General features: G+C 41.3%; 1 protein-coding gene across 8 annotated transcripts in view; it reads left to right on the top strand.

The window, feature by feature from the left end:
• Positions 1–20054, top strand: part of LOC100708599 (R3H domain-containing protein 1) — a 53135-nt gene that overhangs the window by 13461 nt on the left and 19620 nt on the right. For 6 of the 8 annotated variants that reach the window (XM_019351636.2, XM_025903391.1, XM_025903395.1 and 3 more), the window contains exons 3-13: positions 1034–1226; positions 6722–6739; positions 7313–7402; positions 12050–12173; positions 13253–13331; positions 17733–17792; positions 18023–18163; positions 18404–18512; positions 18680–18775; positions 19160–19185; positions 19504–19557. In XM_019351636.2, coding sequence (XP_019207181.1) covers positions 1074–1226; positions 6722–6739; positions 7313–7402; positions 12050–12173; positions 13253–13331; positions 17733–17792; positions 18023–18163; positions 18404–18512; positions 18680–18775; positions 19160–19185; positions 19504–19557 — 950 coding nt within the window. In that variant the 5' untranslated portion in view covers positions 1034–1073. The remainder of the gene's footprint in view (positions 1–1033; positions 1227–6721; positions 6740–7312; positions 7403–12049; positions 12174–13252; positions 13332–17732; positions 17793–18022; positions 18164–18403; positions 18513–18679; positions 18776–19159; positions 19186–19503; positions 19558–20054) is intronic. The other 2 variants (XM_025903392.1, XM_025903394.1) reach the window with 2 other exon arrangements.

Here is a 20054-nt window from a genome sequence, read left to right as displayed (position 1 = left end):
ATGTCTGAAAAGTGCTTGGGTTGTCAAACTCAAATCCAGTTAAAATGACCTAATGGCTGAATTCCAACCATCCAGTAATACTATTAGTAACACCTATGTTTGTTCTGCAGTAACTCAAGCTACCCATCATGGACAAAGTCAGTTACAGTATGGCTCCATATTGCACCCACATACAATCGGTGCAATTATGTCTCCTGCTGTATTGTTGCTTTGTTATTCAAAATAATATCCAGAAGGCAAACTTTCATTACTCAGCACTTTTTAGACAAGAATACAGTGGACCTGATCTAATAACACAAAGTAAGTCAGTTTTATTTATTACGACATAGATTATAGCTACTGCAACAAAGGAAATAATTTAATGTACCATAATGCCATACTAATACACTTATTACTTTTTATACTCTTATACGCTGTTGTTATTTGCCTTATATTTTTTAAATGTACAAATTTTTCCATGGCATTTAATAATAATAATAATAATAATAATCATAATAATACTACTAATGGTGATGATGATAATGATAATAATAATAATAAAACATGAAATTATTATTATTATTATTATTATTATTATTGTTATTATTATTGTTATTATTATTATTATTATTATTATTGTTATTTATAATTAATAAAATTGTTTGAACTTTTTGTCTTTCCCAGTCTAAAGAGTCAGCGTAAAGATTGAGGAAGGTCTCTACAACTCCTGAGTCTTAGTGTCATTGCATGCCATCACTAATTTAGTATGTAAACAGCTGGCAATAATTCTAACACTTATCTTTTGAATGACAATTTAAATGAACATAGCATAATTGTGTGTATGAATCTGCCACTACTGTTGTCGTTTTTAAAGAGCTGATATAATAAAAAATAGAATAAAATTCTGTATAATCTGTGTTTCAAATTTAATAAAAATACTTTGAAATGATGGCGTGTAGCTTCTTGTTATTTGGAACTTACCCTTCACACAATCATCCGAACTTCTTTCTCTCCCAAAGATGCTAGCTCTCATCGACACATTCCTGTCTTTCAGGTCCTCTGTATTTGCCAGCATCTCCCTGTAAGACTTTGCAATGAGAATGTCTGATAACGTCGACACTGAAACAATGAAGGTTTCCGAGGCCGCCGAACCCGTGTCATCTGCAAAAGACGCCAAGACTGAGGTGTCTGACCAGAGCCAGAACAGCAGAGATGAACATGGTAGCAACAATAAAAAGGACATACAGGTAAAGAATGCTGATTTATGTTCAACCTTAAAACGTGCCAGTAACAATTCTTCCGTATCTGTGTGACTATAACATTTGATTTTAGAATTATGGACTGCACAGCGATAGAAAAACTATTTTGGTACACCGGGTGTGTTTGTAAAAGTGCTGTAATGAAATGTAAAGAAGTGCTTCCTGCCATGTGCCAACACAGTGCAGAGGAGATACCTGAGTAGATTATCTTGTCAGTAGCGTTATATCTTCATCGCGTACGACTCTGGATACTGTGACTACTCTAAAAAAGAAAGCAGCAAACGTTTGTTACTAATAGCAGGGAGTCAAACATTCAGCACTACAGCCAGACTGACAAAGAATCAAAGCCTTCATTAGTTTCTTCACAAATAAAACACGGTTAGTATTAACGCTTATAAATATTTTAAGTAACTTCTTCCTTTAGATCCTCACCATGTCTATTAGACCCCATTCCTACAACAGTGTTCAAAAATATTTACCATTAATAGATGTTACATTTTTAATACGATCAGCTTATCTTTATCAAAAAGGTTGTGTATGACAGGCTTTCCAGGCGAGGTTAGAAATGACCTTCTTATGGCTTCTCATGGTGGACTCTTTTCTGTGCTTCTCCCAATGATTACAATGTTTTACTACAGAGATCTGCATTAAAGGAAATGCACTGCAATAATTGGAATCATATTTATAGATAGATTCCAATGTGTGCGTGCAAACATGAAAGTTAGCCAGAGTTCCACAGGGCTCTGTGCTGGTACCACTACTTTATACATTATACATGCTCTTCTCAGAAAAGAAAAGTTAGAAACAGATACTTAACTCTGGATCATGGCATTAACTTGGCCTCCAAAAGACTTTGAGAAGTCTTGGGAGGCATTTTTGATCGGGTCCTTCAATGCAGATGTTAAACAAATATGAATCGCTGCTGAATATCTCTAACATGTAAAAACATACTTTCTAGGTCTGATGCTGAAAAACTAGCTCATATTTTCATTACTTAGGCTGGAGTACAGTGGTTCATTATTATCAGGTTGTACTTGCAAAGTAGCAGAGTACTTGCTTGTAGGGGTCTCCTTCAGAATACTATAGGATCTTTACCTTACGAGATAAAGTGCCTTGAAGCGTTGTATAAATAAAGTTGAATTGAATGAGCACTAATGTGAAATGAAGTGTCAGTTTCACAGTGTTTTGGTAGACTGGAGCCTCAGTAAGCTGAGGACACTTACCTGACAGCTTCAGCAAAGTCTATCATTTCTTTTCCACACCTCGTTTCCATGAAAATTCAGTAGCAGTCACCGTCGAACACCAACTGCCCTGGGCATCTTCTGTCACCTGCGGCACTCCCAGCCATTTCAGCGAGGAAATATTATTTCTGAAATGTATAATCGGCGCAGACAGAAATAATAATGCAGGGTTCAACTCTGCCTGAGCAGCACCAAGGTCAGTCATAGTGACTCTTCACTGCTGTCTACCTGGCTGCTGAGAATTGTTAAAGTTGTTAAGAAGTCATGGATCTTCCACGGGAGACATTAAACTGGTTATCTACTGAGGCTTCAGGACAGCTGAGAACACTTTGACATAAACTGCTAATTAATAAGGTCCTTGTCATTGCAACATTGGGCTTTGGGGCTGCAAAAAATTTGCATTTGTTAATTTAGAGCAAAACTGGTTCTGACAGGTTTTCCTCACAGAGGAATGGACACTAAAATCTAAATGGCAGAACTGTGAAATCTCTTCTTGTGTGGTCAAAGAAACAAAATCCAGGAAAGACGAAGGATTGTCTCTTTGGCTGCTGCCTAAAAATAGGATTCAGGCCAATCTGGCCTTGTGGTTGGAGGAGGGGAGCGCGAGGGAGTCAGGCAGGCAGATAATCGGAGCTCAAATCCAGGCTTATCTTCCAACTTCCTGCGCCTATGTTACCCTGAGGAACAGAATGACACCAGCGTGGGGGAAGCAGCATGGGAGAGAGGAGGAGATACAGGAGGAAGAGGGAGGGAGAGACGTGTGGAGAGGTTGTAAGAAGGAAGGATTAGGGAGAGGAAGAAGGTGGAAGAACACGAGAGACACCATGTCTCTCGTGGAGAATGAAGGAAAGAAAGGAGAGCAGAGGCGAGACAAGAAAGTAGCAAGAAGATGAAAGTAGAGGGATGATTTCTCCTCCTTAAATTATTTTAATCCACCACAGCAAAGAAAGAATTTCAGCTATCGGCTCAAATATCCCAAAATATATTTAGCCAAAGTATTGACTGCGTTTGAAACTAGAAGGCAACTTTTGAAGCACGAAATGCTCTCTTTGGAATAAAAAGTTGACTTCATAAGCAGTAAATTGGTCCAATTGTACAATCCAGTTCATCCACTCATACATTTTGCTGCTGTAGCGTTGTGTGGTCTGGTATGACCATTAGCTGAGTGACTCTGCTTCATGTCTTCTTGTACAACAGCTTCAGGACCTCTACAAATGTAGGGTACTTGTGATTGTGCTGCTTTTTCTGTTTTGTGTGTTATTTTCTTTCTTTCTTTCTTGCCTTTTCCTCTCCCTGACGTAGTGATTTTATGGTTACTGGAATGCCAGGATATGCTGACGGCACTGACACAGCCGACCTTTCCGCTTGTAATTTCCAGCAGTGGAGGAGGTGAAGCTAATTCCACTGCTCTGTGTAAGGGCATCGGTTAAACGCCTGAAATGTTCATTGTGAGAGGAACGGGTGGGAGGCGACGGCGGTACCTCAAACGAGGCGAGGCGGGGTGGGTATGGCGGCATCGGGGGCAGGAATGCATTCCTACAGAGGTAAAAGAGGGTGACTTTGCCACCATCTGCCTCCAGCTCTCTAGCTCTGTCCTCTGCGGCAGGACAGGTGGCTGGTGGCCGCCCTACTTCTGCTGACTTCAGCCCTTTCCCTCTCTCCCCCCGCTTTCCCATTCCTTTATCTCCTGGCGGCATTGTTCATTCCCCACCGGCCCCACACCGCTCAATTAGCTGGTGAAGCGGTGCGCTCACGGTCCCTGACCACCCTCCACCCCCGCTACCCTCTCCTCCACATCCATATTACCTGATATAGAAAAGGGGCACGGCAGGTCACAGGCGTTGGAAATAGGCGAACAGCGGCCCTCGAGCTCAGTGAGGGAGGGGATGGGTTGTCCTTTTGATTTTTAGAGGACAGGTGGGAAGGACAGCGTTAGAGAGTGTGTGTGTGTGTGTGTGTGTGTGTGTGTGTGTGTGTGTGTGTGTGTGTGTGTGTGTGTGTGTGTGTGTGTTGGGATTAGGAAACAGAGGACTGGGCTCTGTTACAATTTACACTGAAATGGCTCCTGCCAGGTCTCCCCCTCCCTACCTTTCCCCTCCTCCGCTCTTCCCTATACGTGCTACTGAGAGACCTTCTGTTTATACACACACACACACACACACACACACACACACACACACACACACACACACACACACACACACACACACACACACACACACACACACACAGAGCCACCAGTGCGTGAAGCGCAGAGGCACCGAGCTGTCTCACACACTAGTAGGCGGGCGGCCTCTCTCTGCTTTCTGCACCTTACATCCAGCGCCTGCTTTCACATGACAGCTAAATGGAGCAACGAACAAAACTGACCCGAATCCCTCGCAGCCAAATGTCTGGCTTTTGTTTTCTGCAGCGTGTGTGTGTGTGTGAAAGGAAGGGGTCCTGCAGTGCAGCCACTTTGGTAGCATATGCTATCCAGAAATTAATTCATTGCTCCCAGTAAATGATTATCTATCCATTATTTATCCAGAGAAAGGTCTGTGATTTGGCCAAGGGTTGAGCAGACACTTTAACAATAATGAACACACAATACTGCAGAAATTGGAGATAACGTATCAAGGTCAGAACTTCAGTGCAACTTTAATTGCAATCACTAAGCTGATGCAGATTCTCACAGATTTTAGTCAGATGTGACAATTTCAGGTCTTTCTGTAGATTGTTCCAGCAAAAAGGAAAAATTAACCAGTCCAAGGACAGAGTGAGCGTTTCCCTTAGCATTACATCATATTTGTGATATATAACGAGTATGGGTACATATTTAAATGTTTTTATTAATTATTAAATGTTTTTATTAATTAATTTTTTAAAGAAAGCCAAAACCTACATTTTGTCACTGAATTGGCTGCAAATCTGCTTCTATGGACAGACTTCAGCTTCATCAGCTTGGACGTTCTTCAGCCTTGGTGGTTGGTTAGCCTGCTTTCTGGTTAGATTGGCCCTTAAGCTCGTGTTGGAACGAGGACCACCATCGCCAGCTGCTGTTCAAGTTGTAGTCTGCCCAATTGTGAGACGAGAGACTGGAAAAAGCTGATTGACATAGAGACCAGCAGTAATTACAGCCTGGACTATAAAGACTATCACTAATGCTAGACTGTAAAGACTGGAGCTTGCTGGTTTGCAACAACTGAAGTTTCACCATAAGATTTGGGGAATAGTTCGAAAAGTAGATTGATTTTGTTTAGTTCATCCACGATAACAATGCAATCAGCAGCCTCAAACAAAAATAAACTTGGACAGTCATGAATACACCCAGGCCACCCAAGTGAGGGTATGTGCGAGAACCAAAGAGATTTATCTTTATGAGCCAATCAGTGGGAGAAACTCGAGCCATACAGATGCCCACTGAGCAGCAGCATACAAAGAACAGGGGTATATCCCCTTTCTGTAACCACTCAATATCCAGCTACTTTAGGTGTTTCCTAATGAGCAGATCACTCTAATCCAATAAAGGTTAAAGAAAAAAGTTGCCTGAGGGATGAAATGGGATTTACTCCTTTAAAAAAAAGAAGAAGAAGAAGCAAATTTCATCTTAAACATGAGGTTTTCAGTGTGCATTTTAAACGACACATTCTGATCAGTTATCACGCCTAAATATATTATGACCATCTCAACTTCAGCCCCTAGCGCAGTTTCACAAAGATTAGATGCCGTTTGAGAGCAGCATATACTTGTATTTTCTTGCATTTAACACCAGCTTAAGTTGAGTCAAATGAGACTGAGCAGCATCAAAGACTGAGTGCAGTAATTCAGGGGTTCATATAGCAGATGATGATGATGGGATGCAGCATTAAATAAAATGATCACACATGCTGTATAAATGGAGTGCTAATATAAAAACGGTGATTGCTTAACTTGAGATTTTCATTTAATATATTTTATTTTCGCAGACTCATGTCAGCACATTTTGTTCCGCGCTCTTTAAGTTGTTTTTTTTTTTCCTTCAGCCTGCGAACAGACATTAAAAAGACATCACAGAAACTGAAACCTATGAATTGTTTGGAGTTGCTCAAGCTCTAGAAGTGCACCCATGCACAAAATGTAGGCCACTCATATTTAATTCAAATATCGTTTGTTACTTTCTTTCCAAAAAAAAAAGTCTCCCCCCCCCCTTTTTTTCAAGCACCTGTGGTTTGTTTGATTTTATTTTCCTTTCCCTGCACCCCCTCCCCTACCTGTGGACAGCCTGTGAAGTACTCTAAGGTACGGTACTCTCGACATGCATGTTGCGCACGGATGCTCCGACCTGTCTCGTGCACTTGACTTGCGTTGTTTGCTTGGATTGAGATGGAAGTTGTACCCGTGTTACCTGTCACGCAGATGTCTAAAATGACTTTGCTGCAATGTGTTGAGATGCCATCACATGACTGATAGCAGAGGCTGTGATGTGAATTATGAATGAGAATACGGCTAGTTTGGACGTTTCCTTTGTGCTTGCTGCATTAATGTTTCCTGTAGAAAAATGTGAGACAGCTTGGGGTTTTTTTCCCTCCTTTTTTTTTTTTTTTTTTTTACTTAAGGTTCCTCTGATCAAATTGTTTGAGAAGTTATAAGAAGCTACAAAATTAGCAATGAAAAGCTCGGTCACTCGGGGAAAACGTGTCTGCTGAAATGTGAATTATTGGATCTGTATGACATGCTCGTAAGAATTGATTGTGCTCGCTGGCTGTTTCACTTTGGCTTGTCACTGTGATGTGTGATGAAATTGACACAGGTGTGTACGTGCATGGATTTAACTGTGCCCACCTACTTGCACCCCTCTCCTTACCCCCTTAGTCCAACACCAGGCTAAAGCTCGTGCGGAGCCTGGCGGTGTGTGAAGAGTCGTTTCCTTGCCCTATTCCTGAGCCTTCAGCAGCACCTCAGGTAAAGACCTCCACGAAACCAGCGTTTCACGTTAGAGGCGTGCCAGTTTGGACCATATATTGTGGCACTACCTGAGTAGTACCACTAACAGTTTGTTCATTTTTATTGTAATTGTAGCTGTTTTTAGATGGCATTTTTCCATGATGAGGTCAAATGAAAACACGGGTCTCACATGCCCACCTTAGCGCTAACACACTAAGCTAATATTAGCAAGTCAACCTACTTGGTAACAACTAATGGTTCTGCTGACCGTCGTGTGAGAAGGAATTTAGCTTTAATGCTAAATAAGAAATAATGAAGCTGTGCTTTTGCAGAGATGCTAGTCTGTCTCCTCAACGTTTTGTTTCACGGGGCACATGTGTGTTAGTGAGCCTTTTATAACTGACTGAATGAGTTACAACTAAAGAAAAATGGTTAAAAAGAGGCAGGCGAGTTCATACCATTTTAGCCATTTAGCTGATATTCGTCCATTTAGGTTCACTAATTGCAGCAGGCTAAACCATTTATAGCTGTATGCGAACGAGATTCTCCCACTGCTGCAGCATACGCTCTTTATCTTCACGCTGGTAATGGGAAATAAACTCGCCAGCATGTGAGTGCCTCGCTCTTTCACTGGCATCTGTAGCACTGCTTTGTGTGTGTGTGTGTGTGTGTGTGTGTGTGTGTGTGTGTGTGTGCACATGTAATGGAAGGTGGATAGCGCTACATTAACCCCCGGCCCCTGCAGCAATGGTATCTGTTATCCACAACAGAGCAATCGGATTATGAAGAAAATCACCCAACTCTGTGCTTCAGGATTGTACGCACACATTTATCCGCGCAGGCTGGTTTCATCCCTGTCAGCTGTATTTGGTGTAGTAAGTGTGAGACAGTTCATTGCCTTTACACTTAGATTTAGGAGCGTACATATAGCTCTTGCCCTGTAGAACTGTGGTTGATCAGATCATGATTCTCACCTAGCAAAGGTCTGTTGACCCAGTAAGTTTAAAAATAAGGCCTTTTTCTGAGATTCACTCATTTTAAATTTAAATATGTAAACTTCCTGTCCTGTCCTGGCACTCGGATCTCTTTTCTGTTGCGAAGTTGTGGCGGCAGTCTTGCTAATTTGGACCTTGTAACATTTACTCATCACTTTGAGGTCAGCACGAGTCTGATTTAATGCTTTTTACATTAACATGTAGGCACTCACAAGATTACGGCGTGTATGGAGCCCACACACAGCGCTTCAGAGTCAACAAACTCCTCTCATTAGTTTTTCCTCATTCAGTTAAACTACACTTTGGAAAGTTCATTACACTGAAGTCTTCACCATGACTTAAAGAGACTGTGTTACAGATCAGATTAACAGGGTTCACTAGTAGTGAAAATAATGCTGGTTTTGACAGAGCTTTAAGAGCTCAGGTTAGCTTGTCGCTTTCAGCTGTTTCTGGAAGTCTTTCTTCAGAGCAAAGAGAGTTGAACACATTCCTGACACAAGGAGGTAACTTCATTAATAACTCATAACTTGATTCTCCTTGATCCTTTTTGCTTTATTCATTGATCTGTCGATCTAAAAGCAGCTTTGTCGTCGCGTATTGTCATTTAATGTCTGTGGCAGTGGTGTCCAAACCCAGTTCTCGAGGGCCGGTGTCCTGCAGGTTTTAGATGTGTCCTTGATCCATCATAGCTGATTTAAATGGCTAAATTACCTCCTCAACATGTCTTGAAGCTCTCCAAACGCCTGGTAATGAACTAATCATTTGATTCAGGTGTGTAGAACCAGGGTGAGATCTAAAACCTGCAGGACACTGGCCCTCGAGGCCTGGAGTTGGCCAAGCCTGGTCCATGGTCTTTGGTTGCCGCACCACAGCTAGTTGCTTCCTGTGTGGCCCTTTTGGGGTGAGGTGGATTAATTATACTTCCTGTTATTTTCTGTAACAGGTGGATACTGGATGCTAGTAAACATAAAGCAGGTTTCACAGAAGTCTGTGTTCACTGTTAATTCTTCAGGCTGCGTAAATGCTCGAGTTCAGACAGTTTTTGCTGTTGTCAGCTCTGCGTGATGTCATAGAAAGTGGTTATCCCTAATATGGTCACCTCAGACAGCTCTGGGTGTGAATCACAAAAAAGAACAGGATGAAAACTGAGGAATTGCTCCAAGGCCCTGGTGTAAGGATTAGGAATAAGTACATTATTTTGAACTGTTTGTCTTGTAAACTTACTCTAGTACAGTCCAGTGGTAAAAATACAGTGGTAAATAAGCGTAATAGGTCCTATTTAAACTTAAAAAGCAACAAACTGTTTTAAAATGTTTTTAAGTTCACTAATCTTGGTTTTAATGATATCCAAAGAGATAATTGGGATAACTTTCCCCCATGTAAGCTATAAATCATAGTATGTCTAGAGCCTTATATGAAGATATATAAAGTTTAATTCTAGCATAAGTCATAATTGTAAGCATACTCTGTTAATAAAGAGCAAAGTGCTCTCTTTAAAGACTGTAAGTCACTGTGACTTCATGTTTCATCAAGCCCAGTTTAATGCAGTCTGATGCCTCAGCCCAGCTTGTTAAGCTACAGGGCCACTTGCCTTGAAAGTGCTGACCTGGGATCAGTTCTTCATTTCAGCCCATTACAATTGAGTAGATGGACCTCTGATGCTTGATTAGCGGCCTTCATCTGACAGCTGTGATTAAATACCTGGCTGCAGCCGCCTGATGAAAACATCACATCATCAAAACAGAAAGCGCGGAGCTCCAGCAGCGAGCCAGCCGCTGCTTTCCTAAATCGACGCTTCTTTTGCGCCGTATCTCCGGGCAAAAGCCCCCTCCCGTCAAACTTTCCCCATTACATGCCGCTCTGCACAGCTCCTGGCAGACACACGCTCACACACACACACATTTACACACAGGTGTATCTGTTCCAGGCATTTCAGCCAGTCAGCACCGAGCTCCATAACCAGAGGGCGGTGTTATTCCCACAACGGTCTCGCATCGTCTGCACTCACATGACGTCCTGTATTACTGTCATCAATCATGTCGAGGAAATTACAATTTCCACACGTCAGCTACAGAGAGCTGTGGCACGCTCTAATTGAATACTCCTGATATTTCCCCTGCTCCCGTTATTGCCCCCGGAGTCGAGACTCCTTCTGCGACAAACTAACCTAGAGGGGTGAGGTAATGCAATAAGGAGAGAAAGAAGGGGGGGAAACACATTAGTATGAGTGCTGATTCTCAATCAAACTCTTATGATCATCAAATCCAAGCTTGTCCCATTGTTCAGTTTCACATTACTGTCTCTACTGTCAAGTAGTAACAAAGACCCGTGTGGATCTGTGGACAGTCCAAGTCGTCGCTGCTTTCTGTAGGAAAAAACAAAAATCTACGTCTGCCCTTACATTGTTGGCCCGCTTGTCAGCTCCAATCAACGGCCAATAGTCGGGGGTGGGGGCTCTGAATGCACTTTTTTTTTTCTGGGTTTTTTTTGTCTCAGAGTGACAGCATGTTCATTATATATTCACAAGACCATCATTTTCACGCTGTTTTCCCTTTATCTCGAGGTAAATGGATGTCAGGAAACAAATGAGGCAGCTCGCAACAGCTGCACATCAACCAGGCGGCTTCCATGTGATGCCGAGGGTGGCATTAAGCAGCAAACATCAGCGCTTCTCAACGGGAGGGGGGGAAAAATGTTTTTGCTTTGACGAACCCACCCAGACGAACACACAGGCGTGCGCTTGAACTTGCTGTCGCTTCCACAGCACACAATCCTAGACTCATTTTCGCTTTTTCCCCAGTCTCGCTCAGGCAATTAGTCAGCCACGTTTCTCATTAGCATATTACACTTTCACATATATTCGGAGCGTCTTAAAACGAAGGCGAACGCGGCGTCTCATTATCTTGCTCCGCAGCTGTTACAGGGATCAAACTCGTGACCTTTCTCGGTTATGAGCTGCTCTCCCAACGCTAGGTCACCCCTCGCTCGCTCTCGTTCATTCATCTCGCTCTCACAGATTCTCTGATGTTAGCTTTCCACAGTTGTGTGTAATCCACTTACAGAGCGCTGGCAGTTCTTCTCCACTGTTCAACTTCCCTTTCAGCCTTGCCTGAAAAGCAAATCAGATACTGCTCTGAATGTGTGTGTGCGTGCGTGGTGAAGAAGAGTACGAGTGAGGTAAACCGAGCCCATGTTAAATAGATTTAAATAAAATAAAATAAAAATCCACACAATCCTTGCAGCCAGATTGTAACACAGTCATTTTAAAGAATTCTTCCAGTTGGAGGGGGATTATAGCTAAAACCTCTTTCTGCTGGATCGTAAGGAAGGAAATCTGCTGCCTTGTTTAATTTCAGGCTCTAACTCGAGTTCTATTAAGGTGGTTTAAGAAAAACAAGCTAATCTGCCTGATTTAGTCTCACAGTTATTTGAAACACCTTTACTTCCAAGTAAACAGGTTTCCATAGCAGAGTGTCTCACAGTGGTCGTCCTATTCTGTAATTAACCCAGAATTAAACGCTTGTGTTTAACGCCCTTTTCTAGATTAAGGTCTCATGTCTGCTCACGGTCACATCTAGCATTTGCGGGACACTCAGTTGTCTTATGTCTTTTTCCTTGCAAACTACCTGGTTCCACGCAGCTCCTCAGTTATATTTTCCTGTATGTACAGGATGGGTTCCTACTCCAGCCTTTTGAAAAGGAAGAACGAGCTGCACAAGTCCAAGCCGAGAAAGAAGAAAGCTACGACAAGGCGGACAAACCAGAGAAAACACAGAAAAAAATGCTGTCGAGAGGTGAGAAACGTTTGTTTTTGCGGTTTTGGAAACGAATATCTACGCTTCAGTTACCTCAAAATGAAGACCTGTCACAGTTTCCATCAACGCTTTAGCTTTTGTTTACATCCTAAACACCTGAGGCCTCATTTATAAACATTGCTCCAAAAATGTGAGTTTATATATAGAAACAAATGAAAGAAAACACATACATGTGAAGACAAGCCATGACAGCACTGTGGTGAGAGTGTCATTGGCAAACTATTGAAATGAAGCCAAATGCGTTAATGATACTTATCACACAATCCGTGTCACTCAGCCAAATTACATTCTTGTAATAATTATATCCTTTACCATGTCACCAGGAATATCCAATCCTCCACCTTTTTTTTGGCTCTGTGTCCTCCAGTTTGTCCAAAAGCACTTCTCCATTTTAAATGATATCTCATTATGGGCCAATAATTGGCGTGATTCAGTTAATTGCGACAAGCTCAAGGTGTGAAGCAATTATATGGATTCCCACAGGCGCATAAAGGTGTCTGCTTCCCTCTGTGGAGCGACACCACTGATGAGGCAGCCTCCAATTATAGAAACCAGACACCCACTAAGGGGATTGGGCTCCAGCGTCCCCCTCGACTCCCACTCATGAGTCTAATTCTTTTGTTGGTGCACAGGAACATGTTTTTCATTGTCAACTTTGTTACCCGACCACTTCTTCATTCTTAAATGCTGGCAGAGCTCACAGCTTCATACACGCTGGCAGCAGATCCCCCCCTCCCCCCTCTTAAATATCGGTCCCACTAATAACAAATCAAATGACATCACGTTGAGCGATGTCACCCTCAGTGATGGTTTCCTGTGTCAGGCGTGCAGTTTGGCTTTTTAGGTTTTCCCACACGAATAGGTGACTAATTTGCATATCAATATTACAAATTTCTTAAACTGTCATTAATTCGGATAGTTGACAGAGTGGATCGTTTTAAGTATCTTATTATTCATTGCATAAAATTGAAAATTAAACTCTGGTAAAGTTAGTTTGGTTGGACTTGTTAGGCGTTAGCCTCGTTCAGTGAATCGGGATGTGTGTCTCTTTTTATCAGATTCCAGTCAAGACTATACAGATTCAACTGGGATAGACCTCCATGAGTTCCTGGTCAACAAACTGAAGGGCAACCCCAGGTGAGTTTAGGATACGTGACTAAGTTGATGTTAAATATTGAATGTCACAGGCTCACAAACAGTCATGGCAAAATTTAAAATTTGAAGTGTGATCCTTTCAGTGGTTTTACGTCACGTATGTTTTCACTTGCAGAGATATTATAATATTGGTAGCTTTGTCTGTGCTGGGGATTTCTATCTCGGCAGTGCTAAATTCATGTCCAAAATGGAGGAAGCTGTTGTAGCTGTTATTAGTTCGTGTGTCACGCTGACCTGTTTTATGTAACCTCCTCTGCTGCACAGAAGTCACGAGACATGATTCAGTGTTACAAATATACAAGGGTTCAGTAAACATGAGTTTCTGTAGAGTCCCCAAAAACAAAATGTTCTGGAGGGAAAAGGCACAAGCAGGAAAAATAAACACATCTTTAGAGAGCTGTTATTAGCGATTTGCGTTAGCATGTACCTTGCTTGCTGAATTACAGAACGGCGGTCTTTCAAAAGATCAGGAATTGTTTTCTTTTCAGCCACACTGACTGTTGTTTTCTAATTTAAGCAAAGATAGATCGCTGAAATTATTTTATTCATTGATTTTGAACAAAACAAATGTTTTACTAAACGAAGAGGAAAACTGACTAATTCTGTGTTCTTAAATAATTAATACAGCCGCTGTTTCCCTGCTAGCTACAGTGTTAGCATTTAGCTAAAATTCTTAACGCTTCGACTGTTCTGAATAATATGTTGAGCTCTACTAACCTAGTTGATGTTTGGAGACTGTGTAACCCTACTGGTAGAGATTACTCTTATTTTTCACAAGTGCACAAATCGTACTCCAGAATAGATTATTTTTTGCTTGACTCTAAATTGATGTCTAAAGTTGTATGCTCATCTTATCATAATATTTTGATCTCGGATCACTCTCCAACCTCTTTAGTCCTGGACTTCTGTGGTACGAAACAACAGGGTAATTGGCGTTTTCACCCGTCACTCCTGTCTGAGACATCCTTTTGCCAATTTATGACAACTAAAATATCAGAATTCTTGGAAACTAATGATAAACAAGACGTTTCTGATTCGATTCTATGGGAAACATTTAAAGTGGTAATGCGAGGAGAAATTATTTCATTTGAATCTTCGTCAAAAAAAGAACGACGGAAACGCCTGTTCGAAATAGAAACTGAATTAACACAGTTAGAACAGGACCATAAGGTTTCTTCTTGTCCCTCTTTGTTTCAAGATATCATTAAAAGGAAGTTTGAGTACAACACAATTTTATCTAGTCAAGTAACAGATCAGCTATTTAGGATCAGACAGAAGCATTTTGAGTTTGGAGATAAGCCCCATAAGCTTCTTTCTCGGCAGCTGAGAGGCCTACAGGCCAGTAGGGCTATACATAAAATTAAATCAAGATCAGGTGAAATTTTAATTAGCCCTAAAGCTATTAATGAGCGATTTAGAGAATATTATGAAGAGCTCTATATGTCAAAATCTTGGGGCAATATTTCTGATTGGTTAGGGAAGTTGGATCTCCCGAAAATGAATGATGCTGCACGAGAGGCTTTAAACTCAGATATTACTATTGAAGAAGTTTCGAAAGCTATTAAGTCATTCCCCAATGGAAAGTCTCCAGGCCCAGATGGGTTTGGCATTGAATTGTATAAAAAATACTCTGAAAAGGTGGCCCCGCTTTTATTGAGAATGTTTAAGCATTCTTTCCATACTCAAGTATTTCCTCGTACGCTATATGAAGCTAATATTTCTTTGTTATTGAAAGAAGGAAAGGATGAAACAGAATGTTCCTCTTATCGACCTATTGCTTTGTTGAATTTGGATATGAAAATTTTCACTAAAATTTTGGCAAACCGATTAAATGGACATGTTGGATCAATTATCCATCCGGATCAAACTGGGTTTATTCCTCAGAGGTTTTCCTTCTTTAATGTTCGAAGATTGATGAATATTATGTATCATAGGCATTGGGGAGCTTCCAAGATCGCAGTACTGAGCTTAGATGCCGAAAAGGCGTTTGACCAGGTCGAGTGGGCCTATATGCTCCGGGTACTGGAGAAGTTCGGTTTAGGCGAACAGTTTATATCATGGGTTGATATGATATATAGGCATCCCTCTTCTTCCATTCTTACTAACCAAGATAGATCTGCGCCTTTTTTTTTACACCGCGGGACACGACAAGGCTGCCCCTTGAGCCCTTTGCTCTTTGCAATTTCTATTGAACCTCTTGCAATAGCCATTAGGAATGAGCCCTCTATTGACCCTGTCAGATTGGGGAATATCAAGCACTACATTTCCTTATATGCGGATGATGTTGTTTTGTTTTTGTCAAATCCTGAGCGATCTGTTCCTGTACTCTTAGATGTGGTGAGGTCATTTGGGGAAATTTCAGGTTATACAATTAACTGGCAGAAGAGTGAGTTTGTGGCTTTAACTACAAATTTGGATGTTGATTTTTTAAAAGTTTTGCCTTTTAAAATCACAGACAGATTGAAATACTTGGGTGTCACTTTGCCTAAGGATCCTAAATTGATCTTTAAGTTGAATTATCTTGAACAAGTAGAAAAATTGAAAATAGATGTTGAGAAATGGAGGGTTCTCCCTATCTCCATGGTAGGTCGTATTAACGTAATTAAAATGGTTTCCCTTCCTAAATTTTTATACTTATTTTTAAACTTACCTATTTTTCTGAATAAGCAATTTTTTAAAGTGATCGACTCAGTAGTATTACCATTTGTCTGGGGCTTTAAAACTCACAGGATATCAAAAGTTCATCTATGTAAGTCAAAACTTAAGGGTGGATTTGCTTTGCCAGTGTTTCAGTTTTATTACTGGGCTGCAAATGCTAGAACTCTTGCTTATTGGCAGGAAGGGTACAAAAAAATTAAGTCTGCCGATACCCCACCTTGGGTGGTCATAGAGAGTGGTGGGGTTGAGAATAGTTCCCTCCCTGCTCTTCTTTTTTCATCCTCTAATTCGCGAACCAAGGTCAATAATTTTATAGTTTCGAACTGTGTTAAAATCTTTAGTCAGATCAAAAAAGGTTGTGGTCTACCAGACACTTCAATCCATACTCCAATATACGGTAATCATGCATTTCCACCCTCATGTTTAGACGCCTCTTTTGATATCTGGACACAGAAAGGTATTATTACTCTCAAAGATTTATATATTGACAGGCAGTTTGCATCATTTACTCAGTTGCAGAACAAGTTCTCTCTCCCTGCGTCACATTTTTTTCATTATTTACAGATAAGAAACTATGTCCGTCAGAGTATTGCTAATTTTCCATCTCTTCCGGAAGAGGGGTCAATTTTTACACTTCTTCTGAGTTCCCCGGATTCTAAAAAGTTGGTTTCTGGTTTTGTGAAAGCCTTTTCTGAGTATTTAAATTCTAAATCTGACTTTTTGAAGATGGCATGGGAGGAAGAGCTTGGTTTGCTGATTGGAGATGAGGTGTGGGAGAGGAGTCTGTGTATGATCCATTCTTGCTCTATAAATGCAAGGCATCAGTTAATTCAATTTAAAGTGCTTCACAGACTTCATTATTCAAAAACTAAACTGCACAGGATTTTTCCTTCTATCAGTTCGATATGCGATCGTTGTAAACTTGGAGAAGGCTCTCTTACTCATTTGTTTTGGACTTGTCCCAAATTGTATCACTATTGGTTGAATATTTTTAACTGTTTTTCTGATATCTATAATTGCACATTAGAGCCGGACCCAATAATTGCATTGTTTGGATCTTCCTCTTCCCTTTCACACCTTAGCTCTGCTGCACAAACCACAGTTTTGTTCGGAATGGTAATTGCTAAAAAAATTATTTTGACTCTTTGGAAGACGGATATTGTACCTCAATTCAAAATGTGGCTCACAGAACTGACTGCTCTACTACATATGGAGAGAATTAGGTATATATTAGCAGACAAACTTAGTAATTTCTTTGATGTGTGGCAACCATTTTTAGATCATGTATTAAAACAAAGTCCTATTTGATCGATCACCAATAACTTAGCCTTCCACCTTAGCGTTTTATTTTTGTTTATTGCCAGTGTTGAAGCAATATTTTCGTTGTTGCAGTGTAAACTTTTGTCTTATTTGTGTGTTTTAGCCCTTGCTGTTGTGTTGTCTGTTGTTTTTTCGTTTGTTTTGTTTGTTTGTTTTTTCTTATATCAAAAAATCTCAATAAATATATATATTAAAAAAAAAAAAAAAAAAAATTCTTACTGTCTACTTGACTACATCAATAAAATGTAAACATTGTGTAAAGACGCACAACTTAAACTTGCTGTGACTCTTTCTGGTGTGACCTGCCCTATGACAAACATATTAACAGACATGTACAGAGGGAGAACCTGAGAAATGGAAAGCTAGATTGACTTCTCAGACGGTCTTGTCTGTTTCATTTCCTAGGGATCGAATCATGCTGCTGAAGTTGGAACAGGACATCTTGGATTTCATCAGCAATAATGAGTAAGAAATGAATGAAAAGCACTTCCTGTCCTTACCAAACTCACCAGAGCACCTGGTTTTACTGAGTTAGAAGGGCTTTGAGTGTCCCCACAGTGACCTCTGAAGTGCAAAACAGCCCCAAAAATGACTATTCAGGATGCTGAATGCAGCTTTAATCCCCCCACTCATTGAACCTGGCGTTGGGACCTTTTGTGGAACTGTAATGTTGTAATTTCTTTGTTTACCTGTAGAAGTCAAAAGAGAAAGTTCCCACCCATGACGCCCTACCACAGGATGCTGTTACACCGAGTGGCGGCCTACTTTGGCATGGATCACAACGTGGACCCCAGTGGGAAGTCAGTGGTGATCAACAAAACCACCAACACCAGAATGTGAGTGTCATGGAGGTCTTTGCTATTTGAATTTAAGTTGGTAACTAAACGTTAGCGGGATCGCTCTTCTACAACATGTGATATTTCTGCACGTTAATTGGTGGCGAATTTCTGCAGCCATAAGCTGTTTCAATCAGTCGAGAGATAAGTTGATTTGCCGCGCTGCTAACATATGTTGCTGTCAGCATCCGCCCGAAATTAAGCTGCCACTAAAACTCTTGCGAATTCCCCCACCGACAGACCCGATCAGAAATTCTCCGAGCACATCAAGGATGACAGGGCGGACGATTTTCAGAAACGCTACATTCTCAAACGAGACAACTCCAGCTTTGATCGTGAAGACAGCACGGTAGGTGTTTTTTCTTTTTTTCTTTTCTTTTTCTTTCCTCCACCAAGCTGTCACTTTCATTTCTGACATGTTGGTAAGAGTGGGACAATCTGGCGTCCCTGACATAGCTGTTAAAGAAGTGCGTGTGTGTGTGTGTGTGCGTGTGTGTGTGTGTGTGTCCTTGCCAGATTCGAATGCGTTTGAAAGCTGACAAGAGGAGCAAATCGATGGAGGAGAGGGAGGAGGAGTACCAGCGAGCCAGAGAAAGGATATTTGCACATGATGTGAGAGCTGTTTGTGTAGGCGGAGTAGGGTGGGGGGGTGTGTGTGGTGGGGGCCATGTTGCACAAATCTTTGTGTCATTTCTATTCATGTGCAAATTCACTAGATTTCTTGCTAACAATTACCACGGCAGGATTTTTGAAATTATAGACGGACGGGGGGTGCGCTCCGATTTTTCAAGGCCCTCCATCTTTGTGAAGAAGTCAGATTTATTGGTAGACATGCACGCTTTGGAGCCCACAGTGCAATGGCACGTTTTGTTAACACTGTTATTGACAAATTGTTCAATACTACAGAGAATTTTCATAAATATAAAACATCTTTTAGTAGAGATGAGTTAGCTTTTCTTCCACGTTATTGACAGTAATTTCCCTCTTCACTCGCAGGGAGATCACTTCATACTGGATAGGAGGTAAGTAGTGAAATGGCATTAATCACATGATCACTGACGTTGCGCCACATTTCATTAAATAGAAATATTCCCCCAAAAGCTGTGTCTGGCTAACGCGGATGATGAATTGTCAGGTAATTGGCCAAGGTAGGGCTGATTTCATCCTATAAAGGGGAACTGGAGCTCTTCAGAAAAGCCGCTACTTTAACAGAAGTTCAATCACTTTTATAGTATTCCTGTCAGAGCAGCAATTAGAGGCAGCCCTGCCACGTTTTAAAATGGTAGATGGCTCATTTTTGTCAGCGCCTGCTCTCTGAAATGCGTCTCTCCTCCCTTCAGTGCTCAGGATGAAGACGCATGCATGAGCACCCAACAGAGGCGGCAAATGTTCAGGTGGGTCCACACACACACACACACACACACACACACACACACACACACACACACACACACACACGCACACGTCTTTGAGCTCCTTCCAGAGAAAACCCTTTGAGTCGCTGTCTGTCTTAATCGGCTCGCTCAGGAACAGGACTGCTGATGTGAGGATTTGTTTTTGCTGCTGGAGAAAGCTTGTGTTTAACAGGATTTTCTGCCCAGACCTCCTCATGTGGGACAGCCTATTCACACCAACAACACCAACAACCGGCCAATTAAACCGCAAAAACATTTTTTCCCCCCCAAAACGAAAACAGCAGATCTTTTTTTTTTTTTTTTTTTTCTTTAAGTGATCGTATATTTGTGCAGGTTGTTAGGAGTAGACACAGGCTTGCTGGACTACTCCGATATGTTGTTACAGACGCGAGCGGGCGTGCTCAGGGTGGTATGGCCGTAAGCTACAGACTGCAGTCATCTTGTAACATGTCCAACACCAAAAATATACTTTTGAA

The sequence above is a fragment of the Oreochromis niloticus genome, linkage group LG23, assembly GCF_001858045.2.
Source record: "Oreochromis niloticus isolate F11D_XX linkage group LG23, O_niloticus_UMD_NMBU, whole genome shotgun sequence".
NCBI classification, from domain to species: domain Eukaryota; kingdom Metazoa; phylum Chordata; class Actinopteri; order Cichliformes; family Cichlidae; genus Oreochromis; species Oreochromis niloticus.
Note: the sequence above shows the minus strand (reverse complement) of the source record. Positions and strands in the feature narration are given on the sequence as shown.